The sequence below is a fragment of the Carcharodon carcharias genome, assembly GCF_017639515.1.
Source record: "Carcharodon carcharias isolate sCarCar2 chromosome 38 unlocalized genomic scaffold, sCarCar2.pri SUPER_38_unloc_6, whole genome shotgun sequence".
NCBI classification, from domain to species: domain Eukaryota; kingdom Metazoa; phylum Chordata; class Chondrichthyes; order Lamniformes; family Lamnidae; genus Carcharodon; species Carcharodon carcharias.
In genome coordinates this window covers 814,697-835,855 of record NW_024470810.1, presented here as the reverse complement: position 1 = coordinate 835,855, position 21,159 = coordinate 814,697, and the positions used below count along the sequence as shown (strand labels likewise).

Genomic DNA, 21,159 nt, shown 5'->3' with positions numbered 1-21,159 from the left:
GCCCTAGAACACACTCCCTAACAGCACTGTGGGTGCACCTACCTGTTATGGGATGCAGGGTTTCAAGCAGGTGGCTCACCACCACTTTCTTAAGAGCAATTAGGGATCAGCAATAAATGCTGGTCAACGATTCCCACATCTCAAAATATTTTTTTTAAAAATCTGGGGCTAGGCTTCATCTCAGGTAATGTATCGATTACTGACACCACACTTTAATAATGGAGTCAAGGCTTTGAACAGGGAATAGAGGGGGTTCACCAGAATGGCTCCAGTCTTTGGATGGGTGAGGGAGAGCGGTTGGGGGCGGGGTGTGTGGTGGAAGGGATATGGGATTGGCTGGGAGAGAAACACGCATTTTTCTCGCTCGGGCAGAGAATGGGAATGGAGAAGTTTAGCAGATGTGTTCAAATACATGTAGGGATTGAATAGAGCACAAAAGGGGAGATTGTTCACATTGCAAAAAGAATCGGAGAACAGGAGATAAAGATTGAAAGTCATTGATATAAAAAACAAGTACAATGATTATTTGAATCTAGTTATAATCTAGTGCATTCAACGTGTCCGTGACCCTGTCCCATCTCTGATTGGGAACACTCCATCTCCTCAAGCTGCCTCTTGACATCGGCGAGGCCATCTTGGCCGCTCACTGTCGGGACACCTCTCCCTCGGGGACTCGTCTACTTCGAGGAAATTTTCCCGTCCCCTTTACTTTGGAAACCTGATCCCTCACCCTTTCCTTCAGGGCCATCTTCCAGTCTCCATTCCCTACAGGATCTCTCCCTTTCCCCTCTCCCTCGGGGACCCCTCTACCTCAAAGACATCTCGCCATCCCCTTTACTTCGTAAACCTTATCTCGCACCCTTTCCTTCAGGGACCTCTTCCCGTCCCCACCCCATGGGGTCCTCTCCTTGTCCCCTGTCCCTCGATGACCAGTCCCTGTTGCATCTCCCTTGGTGAACTCTCCCAGTCCCCCCTCCCTCGAGGACCTCTCCCCATCCCAACCACCACGTGAAACTCTCCCCGTCCGCTCTCCCATGGCGACCTCTCCCTGTACACACTCCCTCTGAGACCTCACCCTGTTTCCACTCCCTCAGGCACCTCTCCCCATCCCCTTTCCCCGGGAATGTTTCCTAGTCCCCTCTTCCACGGGCAAGTCTCCCTGACGCCTCTACCTCGGGGCCCTCCCCCCTTTCCCTCTCCCTCAGGCACCTCTCCCAGATCCCTCTGCTGCGAATACATCTCCCTGTCCCCAATCCCTGAGGGAACTCTCCGTCTCCCCTGACTGTCTGGGAACTCTCTCTGTTTCCTCTCCCTTGGGCATCTCTCACCCACCCTCTCTCTCGCTCTCATTTACCTCTCCCTGTTCCCTCTCCATAGGCCACCTCTCCCCCTCCAACTCCTCTTTAGTGAACTCTCCCCATCCCCTCTCCTTCAGTGACCACTCCACGTCCCGGGTCCTTCCGGTACATCTCCCCGACCACATGGACTCGGGGACCTCTGCCTGTTCCAACTCCTTCTCTTACCTCTCCACGTTCCCTCTCCATCGTAGAGCTCTCCCTTTCCCCTCTCCCACGAGGACCTCTCCACATCCCCACTCCCTATGGGAACTCTCACCGCCCATTTTCCCATGGGGACCTCGTCTCATCCTCGCTCCCTCGGGGTCATCTCCTCCTCACCTCTTCTTCGGGGAGCTCTCCCCGTCTCGTCTGCATCGAGGACCTCAGCCTTTCCCCTCCCTCTCGGGGTCCTGCCCCTGTCCCCGCTTCCTCGTTGACTTCTCGCTTTATCCTCTCCCCCTGGGACCAATCCCTGTCACTGTTCCCTCCGGGACCTCTCCCTGTGCTCCCTTGTTGTACTCTCCCTGTTCCCCCTCCCTTGAGGAACTCTCTCTGTCCCCTCCCCCTCGGGGTCTTCTCCCTGTCACTCTCAGTTCTCTCTACTTATGAGCCCCCTAATTACTTACACTGCGCATGTGGAGCTCGCTTCCCACTTAGCAGGTTTGCATTTCGCTCCCTGTCTGTCTTAATCCTGGGATGGGAGATTTTCAGCTCAAAGAGGTAGAACAGAAGGAGACTTAGATTAATTGGACAGATCTTTCAAACAGCTTATTTGGGACATGATGGAACTAGTGGCCTCATTCTGAGCTGTGCATTCCTTAAACCTATGATTCTCTAATTGATGTTTCAGTTCTGGTGGATTGAAGATTCCAGACACTCTCATCCCATTCGGTTACTGTTCCACAGCTTCTTCAGGCTGGTTAAATGGTGTGTTCTGACTTTATAATATCAGATTTACATTCACTGTCCTACGCTGTTCACATTGGTTACATCCTTCAATATTTATAAACGTAATTTCAGGTTCACATCCCACCGTGGGAGAGGGGGAAGTAACCAGGACAGTTTGTTTTACCTCGGGTGAAAATCGCTGCTTCTGGACCCGAGAGATAAAGATTAAAAACTGCAGCCTTGACTTCGTTTATGAGCTGAAGCCAGTGCCAGGCTGTAATGCTGCTTATTGCACAGGTACATTGCTGTTTATAAATGACCCAGGAGGGTGACTCTGGATGTGCCAGGTCACTCACTTAAATAATAATGTTCCGCCTGCTCCTCATTGCTGCAAGAACCACAAGGAATAATGACCTGAAAAATAAACTAAACTTTTCACCAAAACTATAGGGAACTGACTCAGACTCTATTGCCATCACGGTCAGCAAACAGCCCATCACTTCATCACGTGGTAGGTTTTAGAGATTGTTGGAGAGGGGGCGGGAAGGAGGGAAGAGCCATATTAGTTTATGGAGAGATTTACAATGCTTAGATCCCAGGCAGCTAAACACACACTTGTCAGTGTTGTGGATGCAGAATTGGAGGAGTAGAGAGTAGTTTGATGGTTGTGGGCCTCGTAGGGAGCAAGTTCTAAGTTATCACCAGATTTCAGATCCACAGTAAAGACATTTTTTAAAAGATATATTTATTGTTATTGACTATTTTAGACTTTATTTTCATCTGAATTGCTCTTTCTCTCTCTTTGACCACCCAGTGCTTTTATCTCTGACTCTGTCTCTCTCTGCATCTATCAATCTCTCATTTTCTCTATGTTGTTACCTTTCTACACTTCTCTGTGTCTTCTCTCCCATTATTGGCAACTCTGCTGGTCAACCTGCAAATGTCCCATTTCCATTGCAAATAGAATTAATGAGTTGTAGTGGCTGATGGAAGCTCCATTCACGGCCTGAATGTATTCATACGTAGTTACTGAGGTGACATGGATGCAGTAACTGAGGGGAGTGGGATGTAATGACTGATGAGAGTGGGATGTAATGACTGAGGAGAGTGGGATGTCGTGACTGAGGGTAGTGGGACGAAGTGACTGAGGCGAGTAGGATGCTTTGATTGAGGACAGAGGGATGTGGTAACTGAAAGGAGGGGAATGCAGTGACTGAGGACAGTGGGATGTATTGACTGAGGGGTGTGGGACATAGTGTTGAGGGGAGTAGGATGCTGAGTCTGTGAAGATTCGCAATGAGTCAGTTTGGGAAGTCGAATATATTGATTGAATTTGCAGCCTGTACTTAGTTCACAGTTGGTGTTGACAGACAGAAGATTCATCAGATTGGTACACGTGTTATAAACATAGCTGTGTGACGTTCTCTGGACAGTTCTGCCAAATAAGGTTGATCTGTTTAAAGGGATCCCCATATTGTCCCTTTTCTCGCACCCTTTATTCCATATCGAGGGACATTGACAACTAAGGAACCAGAGAAACAATGTACCAGAGAATCCATCGAGAGACTATACTCAGTCTCAGCTCTTTCTCCAGCCTCAGGTATCTGCTCTGTGGCGTTCCTTCTAAGCTGATCCTTCTTTCATTGGGAGTCAACAGTGAATCAGAGCCAGAGATTTACCCGATATCCTGCTGAGGGTGTGGGATGCAGTAACTGAAGTCTGGGTGATTTTGAGCAGAGTCACACGGGTGAACTGATGAACTTTTAGCGCAATAACAACATGTTTATTTATACATATATATACAATATAAATATACACACAAACACATATATAATATATTTAAATATATATACAGATATATATATAAATATCTATTTATAGATATATAGATTTGTAAAGATACCACAAGGTACAAAGCTGTCCCGTGCTCTAAATTTCACAGTATGTTCACAGTCCATGTAAAATTATGATACCCTGTGATCATGTTAATTACACCCTGGTATCAAGTGACAGATGCCACCTCAACCAGATGTTATGGATCTCTCATCAACTCCTCCCAGATAGCTTTCACACCACACTTCCCCATCTAACCACACTCTGTCTTTCATATGAAGAATTCCATTCTCCACTATCCAAGAGCTCAGCTTGGAATCTTCTCACAAACTGACACTTTCTCTCAGTCGTCTTCCACATTGTTTCACCTGCAGATTCCAGCTATCTTTCTGATGCTATTCTCCTCTGAGCCGCCACATGCATCCAAGCTGTCTTCCATGTGCTCTCTCTCATCGAATCAGCTATAACTGCAGTAACTTCACATGTCCCAGCAAAGAGTTACAGACATTGAACCACCTTTTCAGTCATTCTTGCCTCTTGCCAGCTCTTCTGGCTTTAAATCTGCTTATTAAAGCTTTTGTCTCTTTAAATCTGAAGTTGGAGACATTCGCACTACCCCTCACCCTTAACTTCATTAATAGGACCCATTCCTGGTCCCTGCCCTTTCTTCGCCCAAATGGTCTGCCTGGAAATTCCTTCAGTTCCACTGCGCTAGATGTTGTGGTCTTCACTTTAGCTTTGGATTGTTTATCTGTTCCCTTTGCACCAATCTCCCAGGCAGCTACTTTCATCCAATTTTAGCTTGGGATTAATTATCTTCCCCTTTTATGTGACTTCTGCTTGGCAAATGGCTCCCAAACAATCTGGTGCATTTCTACTTCTGTTTGTGCCTGGGTGATTGACCTTCATCTCTGGGTGACTGTTGCGAGGCAATAGCACTGTTTTTGCCTGCTCTTGTGTTTGCTTAGCTTCGTAAGTCATAAGCTTTCACTAGGAATGCGAGCACCATTTTAAAGTGATACTGAAACTCAACTTGACCTTTCCTGACACTCAAATACAGAAATACAAATTAAACTTAAACTTTAAAACTGATATCCACTCCTAACACATAGAAATACCACTATAACCTACTTAAACTATCTCTATTTGTTAAAATCGGTGATGGTCACGGAAGCTTCATGTTAAATGTTTACAATTTCCAAGTGTCCACACTCCTCCTTCCCTCATCGCCCTCCTCCTTTATTACAGATCCTGGGACTTCCCCAACTCAGGAACCCGAGGAACAATCGACAGGTGAATTGGTTGATATTTCAGCCTCTATTTCAGCAAAGACTTCAAGCACAGGTATCTGCACGGTGGGGTTGATTCTAAACTGATCCTTCACTTTTTTGACTCCAGAAGGATGCAATCGAAGTTTATATTCTATATCAAACAGAGGGAATATGATGTAGTCTGAGTGGGCAATGCTATGCAATTTTTCATTAAATTAGGAGGTGATGACTGTGGGAGTTGGGTGTATCCTCTGAGCAGAGTGGAGTGTGGTGACTGAGGGGACTGGTATTTTGTGTTTAAAGGGAGTGAGATGTAGTGACTGAGGGCAGTGTAGTGACTTAGCGTAGTGAGATGTATTGAATTAGTGGCCTGAGATGTAGTGACTTAGAGGAGTGACATGCAATGACAGACAGGATTAGTTATGTAGTGAAGCAGAGGAGTGGGATGCAGTGACTGGGGGGAGTGTGATGTAATGATTCCTGGGGTTGGAAGCACTCCGTGGGGCCTGTGGGTTGGAATTACTGAGGGGCAGGATGCAATTACTTAGCGGAGTGAGATGTATTGAATTAGTGGCCTGAGATGTAGTGACTTAGAGGAGTGACATGCAATGACAGACAGGATTAGTTATGTAGTGAAGCAGAGGAGTGGGATGCAGTGACTGGGGGGAGTGTGATGTAATGATTCCTGGGGTTGGAAGCACTCCGTGGGGCCTGTGGGTTGGAATTACTGAGGGGCAGGATGCAATTACTTAGCGGAGTGAGATGTATTGAATTAGTGGCCTGAGATGTAGTGACTTAGAGGAGTGACATGCAATGACAGACAGGATTAGTTATGTAGTGAAGCAGAGGAGTGGGATGCAGTGACTGGGGGGAGTGTGATGTAATGATTCCTGGGGTTGGAAGCACTCCGTGGGGCCTGTGGGTTGGAATTACTGAGGGGCAAGATGCAATTACTTAGCGGAGTGAGATGTATTGAATTAGTGGCCTGAGATGTAGTGACTTAGAGGAGTGACATGCAAGGACAGACAGGATTAGTTATGTAGTGAAGCAGAGGAGTGGGATGCAGTGACTGGGGGGAGTGTGATGTAATGATTCCTGGGGTTGGAAGCACTCCGTGGGGCCTGTGGGTTGGAATTACTGAGGGGCAGGATGCAATTACTTAGCGGAGTGAGATGTATTGAATTAGTGGCCTGAGATGTAGTGACTTAGAGGAGTGACATGCAATGACAGACAGGATTAGTTATGTAGTGAAGCAGAGGAGTGGGATGCAGTGACTGGGGGGAGTGTGATGTAATGATTCCTGGGGTTGGAAGCACTCCGTGGGGCCTGTGGGTTGGAATTACTGAGGGGCAGGATGCAATTGCTTAGCGGAGTGAGATGTATTGAATTAGTGGCCTGAGATGTAGTGACTTAGAGGAGTGACATGCAATGACAGACAGGATTAGTTATGTAGTGAAGCAGAGGAGTGGGATGCAGTGACTGGGGGGAGTGTGATGTAATGATTCCTGGGGTTGGAAGCACTCCGTGGGGCCTGTGGGTTGGAATTACTGAGGGGCAGGATGCAATTACTTAGCGGAGTGAGATGTATTGAATTAGTGGCCTGAGATGTAGTGACTTAGAGGAGTGACATGCAATGACAGACAGGATTAGTTATGTAGTGAAGCAGAGGAGTGGGATGCAGTGACTGGGGGGAGTGTGATGTAATGATTCCTGGGGTTGGAAGCACTCCGTGGGGCCTGTGGGTTGGAATTACTGAGGGGCAGGATGCAATTACTTAGCGGAGTGAGATGTATTGAATTAGTGGCCTGAGATGTAGTGACTTAGAGGAGTGACATGCAATGACAGACAGGATTAGTTATGTAGTGAAGCAGAGGAGTGGGATGCAGTGACTGGGGGGAGTGTGATGTAATGATTCCTGGGGTTGGAAGCACTCCGTGGGGCCTGTGGGTTGGAATTACTGAGGGGCAGGATGCAATTACTTAGCGGAGTGAGATGTATTGAATTAGTGGCCTGAGATGTAGTGACTTAGAGGAGTGACATGCAATGACAGACAGGATTAGTTATGTAGTGAAGCAGAGGAGTGGGATGCAGTGACTGGGGGGAGTGTGATGTAATGATTCCTGGGGGGCGGGACGCAGTCATTGGGGGCTGTGGGTTGGAATTACTGAAGGGCAAGATGCAATGACTGAGGGGATTGAGATGGAGTGAGTGAGGGGAGCGGAAAGCAATCCGTGAGGGGAGTGGGAAGTTGTCAGTGAGGGGATTAAGATTTAGTGACTGAAGGGAGAGGTTTGTCATGACTGAATGGAGTTGGATAGAGCGAATGAGGAGAGAAGGCTGTAATGAGTAGAGGGAGATGGATATAGTGAGTAAGGTCAGTGGGATGCAGTGACTAAGGGGACTGGGAGTTAGTGACTGGGGTACAATCAGGAGTGACAGAACAGACTAACATTTGTGTTTTCCAAATTATATAATTATGAATTGAAACGTTTTCTAAACTTTGCTACCAGTTGCATGATCTCTTGAGCTGATACGCGCTCTCCAATCTCCCTTGTCTCCTTTCCTCGTTTCAGATCCAGGGAAAACACCAACTCCGGAATCTGAGGGATTCTCGACTCGAAAATCCTCTCTCCCTGAATCATCCAGCCCAAATGGATGTGAAATATCAGGTATCAGTCTGGAGAGGAGATTCTACAGAAAATCTTCACACAATGTGATCGCTGCAAACTGATACTGAAGAGTCTGGGGTGTGCTGACTGAGGGGAGTAGGGTGCTGTGACAAAGTGAAACGGCATGTAATCAGCGGGGGCAGTGGGATTTATTGACCGAGGGAAGTGGGATGTAGTCAGTGTGAGTAATTGGGTGCATTGACTGAGGGTGAAGTATGTAGTGGCTGATTGAGTGTGACAGGAACTGAGGGGCGTTGGATGCAGTGACTTTAGGGAGTGGGATGCAGTGATTGAGAGGAGTGGGGTGCAATGAGTGAGGTGCGTGGGACATAGTGACTGAGGGCTGTTGGATGTAGTCAGGGTGTGGAGTGGGATGCAGTAAATAAGGGGAGTTGGACGCAGTGAGTGAACACATTGGGATTTAGTGATTGAGGGTATTTTGTATAATTAGCCTAATACAGCCCCCTTTCTCTCTTCCTCCATTTTCCAGTCACATCTCTTCACTCTCACTCTTGTTTCAGTCTCTCATCGCTCACTTCAGTTGTCTGTCACTTTTCTCTCACTCCTGTTCTCTGCTACATGCTGAAGGTTTTGTTTTGCTGGTTTCTCTCAGAATTTGGAGAGTTTGGGCCCAGCGAATTTATTTTTCTGTTGAAATGTAGATGATTCTGCAGCTGAGGATTTCTGAGAATCCCTTGGTGAGTAATGGTCCTGAATGATTCGCTGTGGTGAAGCAGCGGTATCAGGTTAAATAGGAAGTGAGGATGTCCAGAATAAAAGATAAGAAGTAATATGAGCAGAACTAAACCATTCGACCCGTGGAGCCTGATCCACCATTCAATACGATTGTGGCTTATCTTGGGAATTACCTGAACTTTCCTACCCGCTCCCCATATCCGTTGATTTCCTGATACACCAAAGGTTTGTCTACGCCAGTATTAGAAATATTTTTAGAAAGCCATGCCTTGCACCGATTCATCATTCCGAATTGCTGTCAAATCTCTGTCTTTCCGGACTATCCCTTTAGGGAAGGAAATCTGCCGTCATTCCCAGCTCTTGATGCTATGTGACTCCAGTTCCTGAGCAATGTGCCGGACTCCTAATTGTCCTCTGAAATGGCCCAGGCAGCCATTCAGTTATAATAGGCCGCTACAGAGAAGAGACAGCACAGGAACTGCAGCGGTTCAAGAAGGCACCTGTCCAAAACCTTCTCAAGGTTTGTTATGGGTGGATAGTAAATGCGGATCTTGTCCGCGATGCAGACACATAACAAATTAAAACAAAACAAAACAGTGTATTCACTTTGTGTGAAATCACTCGAGACACAGCCTGCAGCTTTGTAAACATTTCCTGAGCTTCTATCTCAGTCTCTGTATCACTTGTGGCTTCATCTCTCTGTCTGCCTCTCCTGCTCTGTCCCTTTCTTATTCTCTCTGACAAGACGTAAACATGGGATGAAAATGATATAAGATGAGGTAACAAGGGGCTGACATTGAAGAGTAAGTATACCAAATGATAATACGGAAAGCGGAGAATTGAAATAAGATGGAGGGAGATGAAGAGATATATGGAGAGGGAAAACGGAAAGGGGATGATAAGGTGGATTAGAGGAAGCTGAACCTAAATGGAAGTGATTTTTCTAAACACAAAACCTGCCCTTTGTGAAATTCATGTTTAACCTGCTGATGTTGTGACTGTTCTGTTAGATACTGATTTCAAGACGATTCGCGTGAAGGTCACCTCAGTAAGAGGGCTCAATGAAGAGAGAGCGAGGGACATCATTATGGATTGGGTGAGAGACTGCACTGCATTCCGGACAAACATGACAAAAAACAGATCCTCCCATTCACACTCTGCATTCACTGATTGGGAGCGACCCCCTCAGATAACTGTTCCAATTTCCACTCTGGTTATTCTACCGTCTAGTGATTAGAAACTAAACTGGACTCACCAAGAACTATTGTGGCAAGAAGAGTAGTTCAGAGGCTGGAAAACGTGCGGCGAGCAACATACCTCCTGTCCACCCCAAAGCCTGTCCACCATGTACAAGGCACATGTCAGGAGTGTGAGGGAATTCTCCCCATTTGCCTAGGTGAATGCAGCTCCCACAACACTCAAGAAGCTTGACACCATTCAGGACAAAGCAGCCCCTTTTGATGGCCCCCCAACCCCGCCAGCCACAATCATTCACTCCCTCCACGACTGACACAAAGTAGCAGTGTCCGTACAATCTACATGATGCACTGCATGAATACACTGAGGGTCCTTAGACAGCATCTTCCAAACCACGGCCGTTACCATCTGGAAGGACAAGGGCAGTAGACACACGGGAACACAGCCACCTGGAAGCCTACATCCCACGAATGAATTTTTAAAAAATGAGTTATTTCTCATGATCAATCCACTTCCCTCACATCCAGTCATCTTGCCCAATCCCTCCCTTGACTGCATCACTCACCCATCATTTATTCTGTTTGTGGCAGCTCCAGAAGGATCAATGTCTAATTGGCTTGAAGCGTGAGGACATTCAGTGACCACAGCATTAGGCGACAGCCCGGGGACCGGAGCAATCTCCATTCTGTAACAACAGAGGCAGCTCACACCCCTGCTGGAGGAAAGAAATCAAATGATAAATTAGTGGAAACTCTCAGTGATTTATTTCTTCAAATGATCGAAAGCATCGAAAAATTGAAGTACATGGATATTTCAGCACATTCTCCAAATGCTCCCTGAACTTTGTCTGGGCCATGGCATAAATACAAGTATTTGTGCAGCAACTCAGGAGCTCCAGCATGAAGCCCAATTCCCGCACATAGTCATCCATCCATAGGGAACGGAGCATCATATAAAACATCCTCCTCCATCTAGAAAACACCTTTAACATCGCCCACAACAGGATGAAATTGGCTGAGATAGCAAACAGCAAAATGATGGATTTCTGCTGACTCTCCATCTCTGGGTCTCAGGGACTGTCCCCACTGCCGTGAGCCCGGTCTCTCCTGCGGGCTCTGCTCTTCACTAAAGTGTGTCTGCCTGTGAGAACGCTGAGCATCAGAATGATGACAAATGGAACACAAGGTGTAAGAATGTGATGGAGGAATTCTATCGTTACCCGGGCCTTAGAGAGCTGAACATCTAATGTCACAATACAAAACCAGGATCGGTTCATCAGCAAATACCAGTCTGATAACATAAAATACCAGAAAACATACTTTAAAAAGCTCAGCACAGTCACGGTTCCCAGGATTCCAGCCACCATTTTCTCGCTGCAATATTTACTTTTCAGCTTCTGGCAACAAATGGCCACAAACTGATCAAAGGTGAAAAGAACGGTGAACCAGACATAACAGTCAGTGGCTGCATAAAGGAGGACGACATGGATATTACAAACACACATGGCCCACAGGAAATTAAAATATTCCAATAAACAATCAGAATGTGGCTCAATATCAGGTCCAAAATAATGACCAGTAGATCTGCTGCTGCCATGGACATGAGGTAGCGACTGACACATTTGGAGAGGCCACAATTTCTCCGAGTTAAGATCGCAATCGTCAATAGGTTTACTGCAAGGAACAGAGAAAACAGTGGAATTATGCAACGAACTTAAATTTTAAAAAAATATTTGCCTGAAGGCGCTGAAATGTTCTACTATGTTGCTGCATCATGTGACCTATTGAAAGTGTTGTACATGGACTAATAAAGTGAAATGCCTTTTATATGGTGGAAGAGAAAATAGATGAAATATCACACTGAAATTGCAGAATTCGATGATTCTCATCACCCTGTTATCTTTGCTTACCTTTAATGGATGAAACTATTGCAGACTCGAAACACTTCTAATTTTGATGGAGGAGAGTAAAGCAGTTAATGATGCTTCATAGGATTAATAGTCATATGGAGTGAGACGGAGGCAGGGACACCAATAATAGTGAGGTTGGGATAGTAACCCGCCTGAATAAATTGCAGTGCGCAATAGGTCCAGCGTTCTAATGCCATCCAATTATAATATGTATAAAGTTAATAAAGCGCCACCAATAAATAAATTCCTGCTCATTGCTGTGACATTCTAATCGAATGTTCTCAGATTCTGATCCATTGCTGTCACATTCCAACCTATTATTCTCAGGATTGTGATGTATTGTACCCCTCTCTTGGAACAGCACGTCCCTGTTAGTAAGGTTGAAGCTTCCACTCACATTATGAACTAACACATTGAGGCGACTCCCTTCTTAACATTTTCAGGACGGATCCATGGAGGCTGACATTAATTCCAGAAACTGAACAAACAGATTCAGTTAACCGTTTCAATCCAATTCTTCTTGCATGGCACTCATTGGTAGATTTACTTGTTCCAGCTGGAATATTTGTGTTTCTAAGTGTTGATTATCATAAAGAGTGGATGCAGAAGTAGAACATCAGACAGATTTTGGAGTTGTTCAATAGAAAAACTGGGGTGGATAAAAGCAATTCATTAAATATAGCTAGGTACACCTTTTAGATTATTAAAATAATATTTTACCAACTCGGTCAAAGGCGAACATCTGGTTTACTCTGGTTCACTGATCGGTGGCTGCATAAAGCATCAGAGCACGGATATTACAGATACAAAGGAAAAGGATGAAATGAAGCTGCTCCAGATAAACAGTTGGAATATGCCTCAATATCAGGTCGACTATAATGACCAGCAGATCCGCCGTTGCCATAGCCACCAGGGAGTGAATTACGCATTTGGAGAGACCACAGGTTCCCCGATTAATTATCACAGTCGTCACTGATATAACTTTGAGGAAGGAAATTACACAGGAAAAGGATACATCAGGCTGGCAGAAAAGTTTTGTTGATAAATTATTGTCATTTTCAAAGGTGTCACTATAACCATTGATACATTCAATTTATTTTACCTTAAGTAACACATTGTGGATCTGTAGTATGTTCTATAGCTGGACAGATTAAATGATGAAATTACCATTCAGCTATAATTGAACACAATTTTATTGGAGTTAGAGCAACACAGCGAACTTGGCTGCCAGAGGCCAATAATTGAACAGGGCAGGCGGGGTTAACAAAAGCTGTTAACAATATAGAAGGCACCTCCACTTTGATAGATGGAGGCAAATTCCAAAAAGTTAGGCCGCACCCATTCAAAACACCAGTTTGGATGTATGTATAGTATTGTTCTGAATAATGCACCGAGTACTTTAGGAAGAATGTGAAGAATGTGTGGAGGATACAGAGAAAACAGGCTAAAATGGCACTGCGGGTAAGTGATTACATTCATGTGTATAGGTTGGATCATCTGGGATATTTGCTTGAACCGTAGAATCAGAGAAGGCTCCAGCTGAGGTCGCAATGCCATTTTATGGAGGTTTTGCATCTCCATCTTCCTTTCATACTCTATGCCCCTCCTCATGAAGCCCAGGATGCAGGAAGGTGAATGCACCATTGTCTCAACCCATGCGGCCACTCTGACAGATTCATGCCCATCCACAGACAGGTCACTCTGCTCCTGCTCCCTGGTTAGAATTATGAGTAGAGAAAATTAAGGAGATTTAATTGAGGGGTTCAATATTGTGACCAGTTTAGAGGAATTGAATAAAGATGCATCTGTTATTCCTATTGTCTGAAGGTGTTATAAATGGATCGCATAGATATAGTGTGATTGGCAGAAAGAGCAAGGGTATATCTGAAATGCACTGTCCACTAGTGTAGAGCTGTCTGATTTAATGTTGCATTGCAAATGGGAATTTGATAAATATTGAATATGTGAATGTTTGTCGCACCTTTCTTCTGGTCAGTTTATTTTTTTATAAATGGCTCAACATTAGTTATTGCAGAAATGCAGAGTTTTAATCTGACCAGTTGATTGTGGGTTGCTTTACTTATTTCAGTTGAATTGGACTCCACTGTTTGTTTTCCTGCAATATTACTGTACTTTTGCCACGTTCTTTTTTTAAGTACGACTTGTGCTGGTGGGTTACTGCATCGCACATATTAATAAACATTGAGTAGCCAAAAGTATTTAAAAGCAACACATTTTCCCAGCAAATAGCGCTTTCATGGGCACAACAGTTTGAAGAATACTTTGGTACAGCAAGGGCATTTACAAAAGTGAACGATATTCTGTTAAACTGGGAACTCATTCCCACCTGAACAATAAATTATGTGTTTATGACCCTTCCTCACAATTAACACAATGACGATATTGATCATTTCTCAGGGAAAGTCTGGTCTCTCGAAATTTGTCATTTACTGCCTTGTGGCCTTGCAAGAGGCAGATATACTGGTCGTGATGATCGACCTGATAGTGAGGCATCTTCCATTCATTATAAAATCGAATTTATGTTCCGGTTTTTTATTCCTGTAAGTAATAACTTTGCTGTTCTGCTTTATGCAGTCACAAATTCTTCTGTCTGGTTCACTGTCACTATTAGATTCGATGGATTTGTGGCTATTTGAGACAGTATTGAGAACAAAATGTTGCACCGAGAAAAGTGCAACTGAGGTTCTGGGAACAGACATTTTGTTGACCTGTTTGAGGAAACTTTTCTGGTATTTATGTATACGGCTCAGTATTGGCCCTTCAATTTTCCCCGATTTTGTGTTGTGACATCGGAGGCTAAGAATTCACGGGCACAGGCAGCAATCGAGTTTCTTCATTACATTGTAACGCCGTGTGTCCCATTTTCCCCGATTCTACCGCACAATGCATTACCGTTCAGGTATATTTTAGTGGTGAATGGAGCCTGCAGGAGACTCGGGGCTCACAGCAGTAAATAGTCCCAGAGACCCAAAGCTGGAGAGTGGAAAGAAGTCCATAATCTTACAGTTGGTTACGTAAGGAAATTGCACCCTGATAGGGGCTGGATTAACATTGTTTTGTATGTGGTGGGGAATGGGAGCTTTGGGCTACAGTTCTGTAAATCTACCTCTTTATATTCGAGAAATATGTTTCATGCTGCAGCTACTGAGCTGCTGCCCAAACTGTGGGTTGTATAAAGTGACCTAGACTAAGTTCAGAGAGTAGCTGAACGCGGTGCTTTAATATTATTTTCCTATCATTGTAAAACTGATTGAATGCTGAGCTGAACGGAATAAGTTCAGAAACAGAACACACTCACTCCTCACCTTCTGCCCAAACTGCTTTCCACAGCAGACCCAGTGATAGCGGCTAATCATTAGACTCTGACTGACATAGGCTGAGCATTCTCAGCCACTGTCAGAGAAACATTATGATCTGGAAGCACACCGGCTACCATGTGGATTATATGTGGGGCTTCAAGAGGGCCAGCAACGACATGGTTGAGTTTGGAGTATTGTGTCTAATTCCGAGAGCCACACTTTGGCAAAAATTTCAAAGACTCGGTAAAAAGTCAGAGAAGATTTTCTGTAATGCTGCCGGAGATCGGAGGATTGTGGAATAGCAGGCTTTGTTCTCTTTCGAGCAGTAAAGGTCAAGGAGAGATTTCAAATCCTGAAGCTCTTTGATAGAGCGGTAAAGGTGAAACTCTTTCCAGTATCAGAAAGCTGGTTTGCACTTTCATTCTTTGAAACCAGGTTTCCCTGGAGTTAGCATCAGTGACTCGAGGGAGAGATCCAGAGGAAATAAAACCAATTTAACAATGGAATTCAATAATATCAGAAGGGGAGAAATGGATCGTATAAATGTAGGGAAGGAGAAGGATAATTGGACACACTTGAAGTGAGAGACCATTTAGTGGCACCAATGGAATAATGAAAATGTTCGCTTTCGGGCTGCCAGCCGATGTCAATTACTGAGCATAGGGACGATCGCTAAGTAGGATTTGATTTCAGTTCCGTTCCAGGCAGCGGGATGTTGTATCTGCTGAAGTTTATTAAAGTGTGTAACCGGGAGTTGAGGCGTGAGCAAAGAGGGCGGTGGCAGTGAGCAGAGTGTGGCTGGGATAACATTTTTGTAGCGCAGTCGTTGGGACTGCATTTAGACAGCTCCAAAATTGAAAACGTGCCCAGATTGTGGGTTTACGTAGCAGATGGGCGGAGGCACGTTTGGTGATAGGTGATATCAGGGCGGTGGTCGTTGGCAGGGTTTCGGAAAAGGGGAATATGTGGGCAGGACTCAGCTCTGGTCAATCAGCAAACTCTCAGGGATGAACCAGAGACAATGGACGGGGTCACGAGGTAGCGAAGCTGTGGGGTGCGTCTTGATGGAGTGTGTGTGGATGAAGGACTGATTTTATGATGTAGACCGATGACACTGGCTTCATTCCTCACAAGATTCACCTGAGAAATAAGTGAAATGAGTAGATATTCAGTGTAATGTGGCTTCTAGATCGAATAGCTAGATACAGAGACATTCAAGGGATACCAACCGAACCAAAGGTACGAAAGTGGATTTGAAAAACAACATTGCAATTGAGCATTATTTATATAATTAATAACTTGAAAGAGAGACTTACGAGATATACCAAGAATTACGAGGATGGGATAGTAAAAGTATTGAATAATCTGAAGAATTATTCTAATCTGATGTTCGAATGTGATTTCATCATAAAACGTCAACAGATACTTTACATCCCAGGATAACTCCCTGCCTCTTGGTGTATTATTCCAACTGACCGTTCTCAGATTCTGATCCATTGCTTTAACATTCCAATCTGCTGTTCTCAGATTTTGGTCCATTATTTTAACATTCAAGTTCATTCTTCTCAGATTCCAGTATATTTTTGGAATATTCAAATCCATTTTTCGTCGATTCTAATATATCTTCTCCCTCTCTTTGGAACTGCTGATCCCTGGACGTGCTGCAGTGATGCTGCCTCTGTCAGGATGAGATAGTGCATTGGAAGGACTCGCATATTCATTGAAGAGGTGTAATCTCTATTGACATAATTAGGTCCATGGAGACTGACATCATGATGCGACCAAAAAATAATTTTCAGTTTACCTCTTTCTTTCCAACTTTTTGTGCACTTTAGTGGAGCAGATAATTTCCCAGCTTTGGTTGAGATGTGTGCGGGTTCCCGAGGGAAAGAAAGGGTGGAATCGTGGACAGATTAACATTAACCCTTCAATTCCCCTTGGCAATCGGAATATTCCCAAAGTGTAGTGAATGTTGATCCTTGTTTATCGAAGGGCAGATGGATAAGCCTTTTATCTGCCGATCAATCAAAGAATTGTGAATGAAAGTTTGTGTAATACGTGAGACTCAATACTGTTGGGCAAAATGAGTTTGTGGTTTAGAAACCATGGGCTTGTAAATAATAGCTGGAAGAGACACAGAGAGAAAAAAACGCCTCAGAAAAACTTGATTGAGTTTTTTGATGAAGTAACAGAGATGATGATAGTATGTTTTTGCTGTCTATAGGGACAAAGTCTGATCGCGTGCCACTGAATGGATTTGTTAGGAAACAGTAACTGTTGGATTGAAAGCGCAGTGACATTGAGAATATGGCATTGTTGAAACATAGATTAGCGAATGGTGATTTTTTGAGAGGAGGGGGGTGAATGCAGTGACCGTTCCCTTAGGTCAAAATGCAGAATTTTATGCCATTTCATACATATAAATAAACAAGCATTTCATATCTGTGATGAGTTATCCATGCTTCCAAGTCACAGGAACTCGGGAATGTGAAAACTGAGGAGGATACTTGCAAGATTCATGGACAAATTGACCGGTAATTGAAATGGAGAAACGGAAGCAAAATGCAATTTAATGCAAAACAATGTGAAAGATGCAGTAAAGGAACAATGAATAGAGGCAATGTAAATTTAATACGAAGATGTGAAATAGGAGCAGGAGTCCACCATTCAGTCGATCCAGCCTGCTCTGCCATTCAATAAGGACATGGTTGATCTCTTTGCATTACAGATTACACATTCCTATCTACCACGGATAACAGATGACTCAACTGCCTAGCAATAATCTTTCTATCGCCCTCTTAAAAATATTCAGTGATCCCACCTCAAACGCCACCTGAGGCTGACAGATCCATAGTCAAACATCCCTCTGAGAGATCAAAATAATTCTCCACACTTCTGCCCTAAAAATGCAAGGACTAATTTTAAAACAGTGCTCTCTGGTTCTGAGCTTGCTGCCAAAGAGGAAACACCATTTGCACGTCCACCTTGTCAAGATCATTCAGGGTCTTGTACACGTCAATAAAGTCACCACTTATTCTTCTAAACTACAATACAAACAAGCCCAACCTGTCTTACCTCCACTCAGGAGACAAACCATTCATTCCATGTATAAATCAAATGAACCTCCTTTGAACAGTGTCTAATGCATGAACACCCTCCCTTAAATAAGCAGAGCAAAACTGCAAACAGTATTCTGGATGTGGTCTCACTAATGCCCCATGTAACCGATGCATAACATTCCTATTCTTATGTTCCATTTGTCCCGTAATCGAGGATAGCATTCCACTAGCCTTCTTAATTAATTGTTGTACCTGTATAGTAACATTTTGTGATTCATGCACTGCAACTCCTCGATCCCTCTGCACCTCGGTATTCTGCAGTCCTTCTCCACTTATCTCACGCTCTGCTCTTTTATTCTTCCTGCCACAGTGAGAAACTTCACATTTTCTCACATTAAACTCCAACGTCCAGGTTTCTTTCCATCTCACTCAGCCTAACTATAACCTTCTGCAACCACCTTGTCTTCTCTTCACAATACACTTTCCTACCTAACGTTGTGCCATCTGCATTTTTATTGCAATCTTTGTTACCCTCTTGTAACTCATTGATATGAATTGTAATAGGTTTAGGCCAGAGCACCTACTCCTGCGTGACTCCACTCGTTACATCCTGCCAATCAGAGAATGACCCATTTCTGAATCCTCTTTTTTCTGCCAGCCAGACAATCTCCTATCCAGCTCAAATACTATCCCCTGATCAACGGGTTTTCATTTTCCTCAATAAACTTTGATATGGCACCTAATCCAATGCCTCCTAGTTCTCCTAATAAAGCACATCTACAGTCTTCTCTGTATCCACGGCATAATGTACCCCTTCAAAGTACTCCAATGAATTGGTTAAACATTATTTCTTTTTCCACAAAACAATGCTGACCCTTCCCCATTAACTTGTGATTTTCTAAGTGCGAATTGCTGTGTTCCGGTTGCTGTTGATTTTTTTTTAATTGATACCGTTGTTGCTTAATGTGTTTGTGTTTTCCAACGTGGAGGTCATCCTTTAATTTGTTTCTGTTTTAGCAGCTTAGTGTTGCGGTATTTGTTGCTGCTTTTACAGGTTGAGGCCGTGTGTGTTTTTATTTTTCACCGATAACATTGTCCAAGTTGTTGCTCTTTTTCAACGTTAAGGGAATTGTTGAGGTTGTTGGTGTTTTCAATGGAGAGGTTGTTTTTGAATGTGTTGTTGTATTTCAATGCTGACGTTGTTGTTGAATGTTTTTCAATGTTGAGGAAGTTGTGGAGTTTGTTGGTTTGTTAAGTAATGAGGTTATGTTTGAAAATGTTGGCATTTTTAGTTAATGCCGTTTTAGCTGAACATGGTGTTTCTTGGGGTTGTTGCTGAATTTGTTGGTGTTGTTCAATGCGGAAGTTGTTGAATTTTATGGTGTTTTTCAATGTTGTGGTTATTCTTGGGTTTGTTGTTCATTTTCAATGGCGAGGTTGTTTATGAATTTGCTGGGTTATTTCAATGTTGAGGTTGTTGAATTTGCTGATATTTTACATGTTGAGGTTGTTGTTGAATTTGTGCGAGTGTTTCAAGGTTGAAGTATTGTTGAATTTGCTGATATTTTACATGTTGAGGTTGTTGTTGAATTTTTGCGAGTATTTCAATGTTGAAGTTGTTGTTGAATATGTTGGTGATAACCAATATTGAACTTCGTTATGAATTTGCTGGTGTTTTCGAATGTTGAGGCTGTTCTTGAATTTGTTGGTGTTTTTTAAAGCTGAGGTTGTTGTTTTTGAATATTAAATAAGTCCTTGGGTCATAGAGTTACACAGCACAGAAGCAGCACGCCCCACCCCACCGCCCCCCCCGCCCCCACCCCACACCACCGCCGCCACCCCCCCCACCCCCCATCCCCCGTTCGATTGTGTCAGTGGCTTTCAAGCATCTATCTGTTTTCATCCCATTTTCCACTACTTGGCCCGGGGTGCTATATGCCATGGCGCTTCACTTGTTGTTGAACTTATTGGAGCTTTTCAAGGCTGACCTTGTACTTGAATGTCTTGGTGTTTTTCAAGTTGAGCGTGTATTTGAATGTTTTGGTGTTTTTTGGGGTTTTGATGCTGTTGAAGTTGCCGGTGTTTTCAAGGCCCTTGCATTTCTTGATCATTTCACAATGTTCAGTCTGTTGGCGATATCCAATATTTAGTTAGTTCTTGAAATTGTTTGAGCGTTTAAACATTTAAGCTGTTGTTGTTGCTTTGCAGTAATGTTGCTGAATATGTTGCTGCTTTTCAATGTTGTTTCTGTTGTTGATTTTGTTGGTGTTTATCAACATTAGCGGTTCTGTTCTATTTTAGATTTTTTCAATGCAGGGTAATTTGAATTTGTTCATACTTTTCAATGCTTTGGTTGCGGTTGAATGTGTTGCTGTTGTTCATTGACGGATTTATTGCTGAATATGTTGGTGTTTTTCAATGTTGAGCTTGATGTTGAACATATTGGAGTTTATCAATGTTGAGGTTGATGTTAAACATATTGGAGTTTATCAATGTTGAGGTTGATGTTGAACATATTGGAGTTTATCATTGTTGAGGTTGTCGTTGAAAATATTAGAGTTTATCAATGTTGAGCTTGATGTTTGAACATATTGGAGTTTATCAATGTTGAGGTTGTTGTTGAACATATTGGAGTTTATCAATGTTGAGGTTGTTGTTGAACATATTGGAGTTTATCAATGTTGAAGTTGATGTTGAACATATTGGAGTTTATCAATGTTGAGGTTGATATTGAGCATATTGGAGTTTATCAATGTTGTGGTTGTTGTTGAACATATTGGAGTTTATCAATGCTGAGGTTGATGTTGAACATATTGGCGTTTATCAATGTCGAGGTTGATGTTGAACATTTTGGAGTTTATCAATGTTGTTGCTGTTGTTGAACTTGTTTTCTTTTCTTCAGCCAGGTTTTGCTCTATTGGTTGCTGCTTTCACATGTTGATGTTCTGGCGTATTTGCGACGATTTCAAGGGTAACATTG

At 43.6% G+C, this 21,159-nt stretch overlaps 1 protein-coding gene across 5 annotated transcripts in view; it reads left to right on the top strand.

Annotated features, from left to right (window-relative positions):
- LOC121274841 overlaps positions 1-11,667 on the top strand; it is a 53,390-nt gene extending 41,723 nt beyond the window's left edge. For 4 of the 5 annotated variants that reach the window (XM_041182211.1, XM_041182207.1, XM_041182209.1 and 1 more), the window contains 6 exons: positions 2,188-2,264; positions 2,358-2,522; positions 5,307-5,402; positions 7,903-7,998; positions 9,705-9,790; positions 10,482-11,667. In XM_041182211.1, the coding sequence (XP_041038145.1) occupies positions 2,188-2,264; positions 2,358-2,522; positions 5,307-5,402; positions 7,903-7,998; positions 9,705-9,790; positions 10,482-10,532 (571 nt within the window). In that variant the 3' untranslated portion in view covers positions 10,533-11,667. The remainder of the gene's footprint in view (positions 1-2,187; positions 2,265-2,357; positions 2,523-5,306; positions 5,403-7,902; positions 7,999-9,704; positions 9,791-10,481) is intronic. The other variant, XM_041182208.1, reaches the window with a different exon arrangement.
- The last annotated feature ends 9,492 nt before the right edge of the window (positions 11,668-21,159 follow it).